The sequence below is a fragment of the Scylla paramamosain genome, chromosome 36, assembly GCF_035594125.1.
Source record: "Scylla paramamosain isolate STU-SP2022 chromosome 36, ASM3559412v1, whole genome shotgun sequence".
In the NCBI taxonomy this organism is placed as follows: domain Eukaryota; kingdom Metazoa; phylum Arthropoda; class Malacostraca; order Decapoda; family Portunidae; genus Scylla; species Scylla paramamosain.
The window spans coordinates 939,281-945,669 of NC_087186.1; the positions used below are offsets into that span (position 1 = coordinate 939,281).

Below are 6,389 nucleotides of genomic sequence, written 5' to 3' on the forward strand. Positions count from 1 at the left end.
GGTACTTGATCCCTCCATCACCTGAATCTCATGCACTTTTATATTTTTGCCTTGAATCATGACATTTGTTCTTCAGCTAGCCAAAAACTATTTCATTAGTAAAAGGTGTAAAATTTCTTTTAAGATCTAATCCCCCTCATGACTTCTGGCATCTAGAGAGCTCACCTCCTCCACACAAAACTACAAGCATCTAATAACATACACACACATCCTTCTCTCAAAATTTCAAAATTGTCACAGCGACGCCTACACCAACATCAGAGTCCACATCTGAGGAAGGGACCACAAATGTCTTCAGGTCGGACTGCCCTTCTGACAACGACCTTAAGTGTCTTGACATCTCCCTGAACTTTTATTCATTAACTTTTGCAACATTCGCTGTCTAAGATCTAATTTTCATTCTAAAGAACACCACCTCTCCTCTTCTAAGCCTTCTCTTCCTCACTGACACACGTGTCTGAGGCAACTGACTGTTGCCAATTTTCTATTCCATCCTACTTTCTCTATCCTCATTTTCAATCTAAAACTGGATGTTGCGATTATGTGCGCAACGACTTAACTTGCTTTCGTGCCCAAACACTTGAATCTATAGAGTCACTCTCAAACTAAATTTATCTGTTCTCTATACTCCTTACATAATTCCTCTGACTCTAAGAAATTCTTTGACTACTTAACATTGAAAGTGGAACACATTCTGACTTTCTTCCCTTTTCCAGAGATCTCCATTTTTGGAGACTTCAACATCTTTGGTTTTCCTCTCCCTTCCCTGACCATCATAGTAAACTAGCCTTCAACTTTGCTATGCTCCATGACCTAGAGCAATTGGTGCGTCACCCTAATCGTATTCCTGACCGTCTTGGAGATACGCCCAACATACCTTTTCCTGACATCTAATCCTTCTGCTTACGCTTTCACCCTCTCTTCTCCGTTGGTTAGGCGGAGAAGAGAAGGTCACCCTAATCGTATTCCTGACCGTCTTGGAGATACGCCCAACATACCTTTTCCTGACATCTAATCCTTCTGCTTACGCTTTCACCCTCTCTTCTCCGTTGCGCCCCTCCGATCACAATCTCATATCTGTATCTTTTCCTTTCTCTCCAGTCCTTCCTCAGGATCCACCTGAGCGAAGGTGCCTCTGGCGTTTTGCCTATGCTAGTTGGAAGGACCTGAGGAGGTATTTTCCTGATTTTCCTTGGAATGTCTACCGCTTCTGTGTCAGAGACACGTCCTTGTGTGCCGAGCGCATAACAAAGGTAATTGTGTCTGGCGTGGAGGCGTATATTACCCACTCTTTTTCTCAAACTAAACCTTCCAAACCTTAATTTAATGCAGCTTGTTGTCGTGCTGTATATAATAAATAGGAGGCCCACAAAAGGTACTTAAGCCTTCCGTCACCAGAATCTCATGAACGCTATATTTCTACCCGGAACATGCCAAAATCTGTTTTCAAACTATCAAAAAACTCCTTCATTAACAAAAAGTGTCAAAATTTTTCAAGATCTAACTCCCTTCGTGACCTGTGGCATCTAGCCAAAAATATCTCCAATAACATTGTTTCTTCTTCTTTCCCTCCTTTATGTTAACCAGATGGTACCACTGCTATCACATCTATCTCTAAAGCTGAACTCTTCGCTCAGACCTTTGCTAAAAACTTTACCTTGGACGATTCAAGGTTTGTTCCTCCCTATCTCCTCCGTCCTCTGACTACATCATGCTACCTATTAAAATTATTCGCAATGATGTTTTCTATGCCCTCGCTCTCCTAAACCCTCAGAAGGCTTATGGACCTGATGGGATCCCTCCTATTGTCCTCCGAAGCTGTGCCTCCGTGCTTGCACCTTGCCTAGTCGATCTCTTATAGCTCTGTATATCAACATCTACCTTTCCTTCTTGCTGGAAGTTTGCCTACATTTAGATTGTTCCTAAAAGAGGTGAACGTTCTAATCCCTTAAACTACCGTCCTATTGCTCTAATTTCCTGTCTATCTAAAGTTTTTTTAATCTATCCTCAAAAGGAAGATATTTAAACATCTATCACTTAACAACCTTCTATCTGATCGTCAGTATGGGTTCCATCAAGGCCGTTCTATTGGTGATCTTATGGCTTTCATTAATGAATCTTGTCATCTTTTTTTATATATATTTTGGTGAAACTTTTGCTGTTGTCTTGGTTATATTAAATGCTTTTGATAGATTCTGGCACAAAGCATTGATTTCCAAACTACCTTCCTACGGCTTCTATTCTTCTCTCTCCAACTTCATCTGAAGTTTCCTTTCTGACTGTTAAATCTGAAATAACCTCAATAGTCTTAATTTTATGAGTGTTGTTCTAGTTTCTTAAGTCTCCCTCAAAATGGACGGCCAAGCTCTCGTTTTCGTTTACTGTCACATAGTCACGTTCCTATAATGTGCCAGTATTTCTTGCTGCTGTGTTTCTAGTCCTAAATAAGGGGCTTTAGCCAAGGAAAAGAACTTTAGTAATTTATGTTCATAAGTATTACATTTACAAAGTATAAGTTTATAAGTCAAAACTCATTGTGTGATAGTTTTTGTAGTTTTGTAAGAATGTACTGAGAAAGGAAGAATTAGAGCTGTTGACAAACATGATGGCGTCTCACTTAGCCCTAGAATCTTCTCCTATTTCCGAGTTCTGCACGATGGAAAAATAGACATTATTCATTTTGGTGCCCAGACCCGGGAAGGCAAGTACCTAAGTTCAAGATTTAGACAAGTTTGTGCAGTGACAACAAAATGGAAAAGCTTAAGAAGAAGAGAACGGCGTGTAGGGGCTGGGTGACAAGAACCTCACAAGCTCTCTCAGAGGTGCTAGCTCAGCCCACTCATACCCTTAGTGAAATGGAGTACGCCATTCAAGAGTTTGACAAAAGACTAACCAAGTTAGATGAAGTACAAAAAGAACTTGAAGGTGAAGTCGAAGCTGAAGAACTGGGCCAAGAATTAGATGAAGCTCACGCCTTCAGACAAGAAAGTATGAAACCTAGACTTCTAGCTGAGGACAAGATAAGAAAGTTAGCAGCAGCAGCACCAGGTGGGTCTCCAGTTCCAAGTAGTGTAAGTGGATCTCAAGACTCAGAAGCTGTGAATGTGAAGTTACCCAAATTGGAGCTGCCAAAGTTCAGCGGTGAAATCACACAATGGCAGTCCTTTTGGGACCAGTTCAACTCCCACATTAATGCTACTAACCTTCCAGTAATTAGTAAGTTTACCTATTTGTTGTCTTTACTGGAGGGGGATGCCAAGAGTGTGGTCGAGGGGTTGCCACATACCAGTGAGAATTATCAAGTTGCCTGTGACTTACTGAAAGACCGCTATGGGAAGCCAGAAAGAATTATTTTTGCACACGTCCAGGCCCTGCTTTGTGGTCATGTCAACCTTAATTAAAATGAAACAAAGAGTGTTGCTCAACTATGGAAGTTGCACGATGAAATCCTAACACACATTCGTAGTTTAGAAGCTTTAGGTGTCAGTGGGAAGCAGTGTGAAGTGTTTCTCACCCCTAATATCCTGTCTCGTCTACCCAATGAACTGAGGCTAGAATGGGCCAGGGATCGGGATGGACACGAAAGTGATTTGGAGTGGCTGTTACAATTCCTTCACAAAGAAATATCGAGATTGGAAAGATCTGAAGCCTTTAAGGGTAAGAAAAGCATTAGTGACGAAAGGAAAAAAAGTAAAGGTTCTAAGGAAAAGGTATACTCAGCTGCAGCCCTCCATGCTTCTTCAAAACAAGAAAACTCTCTCTGCTCTTTTTGTAGTAAAAGGCATAAGTCGGAGAATTGTTTTGCTGTGTTAAAGTTAGATGGTAAGGAGCGAGGTGAGAAGATGAAAGGTTTGGGTCTCTGTTTCAAGTGCTTAAACAGTGGACATATGTCAAGAGAATGTAAGTCCCACATAAAGTGTACAAAATGTAATGGTACTCACAATGTACTTAAGTGTGGCGTAAAGTTAGAACCAAGTTTAAAAAAGGAAGAATATAAAGAAAGTAAAAGTAGTGACACTAGTGCCAAACCTGAGAATGTAGTACTTCTGTCTGGACAGGGTAGTAACTGCACTATTTTACAGACTGCAAAGGTCCAAGTAAGCACAGGAGATGGTAATGTTGTGGTAGCTAAGGTTATGTTTGATAATGGTGCAGATAGAACCTATGTCAGCAGTAGTTTTCTGAAAAAGTGTAAGCCACAATGGGTCACTAGTACACCTATACTGTACTCTAGTTTTGGAGGTCACAGTGCTGGAAAGAATGAACATAGAAATGTTTATAGTTTAAAGTTATGGAATTCTGAAAGGAAAGTTGTACCCATTATTGCAGCTGAAATACCTAAAATATGTCAGCCTTTAGTGAGACCTGTTGTACCCAATGCAGTGCTTAATTCATTTTCTCATGTTGCATTAGCAGATGATTATCAGCAGGACTCTCCTCTTGAAGTTGATATCTTGGTTGGATTAGACTTCTATTGGACATTGATTTCACCTACAGATGACATTCAACTGAATAGTGTTGTTGCCATGAAGTCTGTCTTTGGGTATGTATTATCTGGTAAGATATCTGAGTAAGCTCCCACACCCTCTGAGTACTCTGCTCCACAACTGTTATGTATTTTCAGTGTTTCAGATGCTGATTTAAGAAGATTTTGGGATCTGGAAACTGTAGGGATTAAGCCTAAGGAAGTTGTAGAAAGTTACAGTGATGCCAGAGTACACAGAGAATTTGAGAGTACAGTGCAGTTTGTGGATGGCCGATATGAGATCACTCTACCATGGAAAGATGAATTTGCTAAAGATAGGCTTATGAACAATGAAGTTTAGTCAGAAAGAGGTTAAGTAAGTTAATGGTTAAGTTGGATAAGGACAAAGAACTAAAGAAAGAGTATCAAAAGGGGTTTGATAGTTATGAGTCTGATCTCATAATAGAAGAAGTACCAAGTGAAGAAGTATCAGGTGTGAGTCCCGTGTGCTACATGCCACACCGTCCGGTAGTGATGGAGTGTTTAAGCTGCCGTTGTCTTGATTCTAGACCATGCAGCCAACCTGTGGCTCCATTACCTAAGGAAAGAATGACATCTGCTCCATCTTTCAGTGTCACTGGACTAGATTTTGCTGGCCCTTTGTTTTGTGCTGATTATCCTAGTAACAAGTTTTATGTTCTCTTGTTCACTTGTGGTGTTACAAGAGCCATTCATCTAGAACTCACAGAGTCACTATTCTTGTCTGACTGCCTCTTAGCTATAAGAAGATTTGTTGCTAGGAGAGGCTTACCTAGTATCATGTACTCAGATAATGCAAAGACTTTCATAGCTGCTCAAACTGAAGTACAGAAGGTATATGGTCATCTAGCCCCCAGATGGAAATTTATAGTTCCTCGGTCTCCTTGGTGGGGTGGCTGGTGGGAAAGACTCATTAGGTCAGTTAAACTTGCCTTAAGAAAGACTCTGAACCAAAATTATGTAAGTAAGACTGAATTAGAAACCATACTAGTAGAAATAGAGTCATCCATCAATTCAAGACCCTTGACCTATGTGAGTGACGATCCTGACTCCTCTCAGTATCTTACCCCCTCACATTTCCTCCTAGGTAGGGTGCCTCATAGTAAACCCTCACAGGATTTAGAACCACGTATAGTAATTTCCAAGGATTTGACTGAGAGGGAATGTGTGAAGAATCAGAGGCTAGAACATTTTTGGAAGGTCTGGAGTAATAATTATATAACCAATTTACCTCAAGTTGTCAAAGGATTAACTCATAATTGTAGTTTGTCTAAGGGTGATCTTGTGTTGATCAAGGAGGACAACATTCCAAGACTGAAATGGCCTCTTGGAGTTATAACTGATGTTTTTCATGGTAAAGATGGACTTGTAAGAAGTGTAAGGTTAAAAACAAGTAAGGGAGAGATTATTAGGCCTATCCAACGGTTGTATAACTTAGAAGTAACTAGATCTGATGACTTTGATCTCTCTTGTAGGCCTATGATCTATAATAACCCTGATGTTAATGGAAATTCATGTGATGAGGACACCAGTTTATCTGTGGATACTGTTAGTGATGATAATGTGATTTCTAAGACTAGATCTGGTAGAATAATCAAAGTTCCTGCTAAGTTAGACTTATAAGATGATGAAGTGAAGATTGTAATATGTGTCATTAAGTTTAAGTTTAAGGATTTTTGTAAGATTTACATATATATTCTTAAGATAGGTGACTTTAACGTCCCCTATGGGGGGAGAATGTTAAATCTGAAATAACCTCAATAGTCTTAATTTTATGAGTGTTGTTCTAGTTTCTTAAGTCTCCCTCAAAATGGACGGCCAAGCTCTCGTTTTCGTTTACTGTCACATAGTCACGTTCCTATAATATGCCAGTATTTGAGTTCTG

The 6,389-nt window shown here is 40.0% G+C and overlaps 2 protein-coding genes across 2 annotated transcripts; both read left to right on the top strand.

Moving 5' to 3' along the window:
* The first annotated feature begins 2,750 nt into the window (after positions 1-2,750).
* On the top strand, positions 2,751-3,401 carry LOC135090768 (uncharacterized). Its single transcript, XM_063987839.1, has one exon. It carries the CDS (start codon positions 2,751-2,753, stop codon positions 3,399-3,401), a length of 651 nt encoding a protein of 216 aa, XP_063843909.1.
* A 1,448-nt stretch (positions 3,402-4,849) lies between these two features.
* On the top strand, positions 4,850-6,127 carry LOC135090769 (uncharacterized). Its single transcript, XM_063987840.1, has one exon. It carries the CDS (start codon positions 4,850-4,852, stop codon positions 6,125-6,127), a length of 1,278 nt encoding a protein of 425 aa, XP_063843910.1.
* Positions 6,128-6,389: the final 262 nt, after the last annotated feature.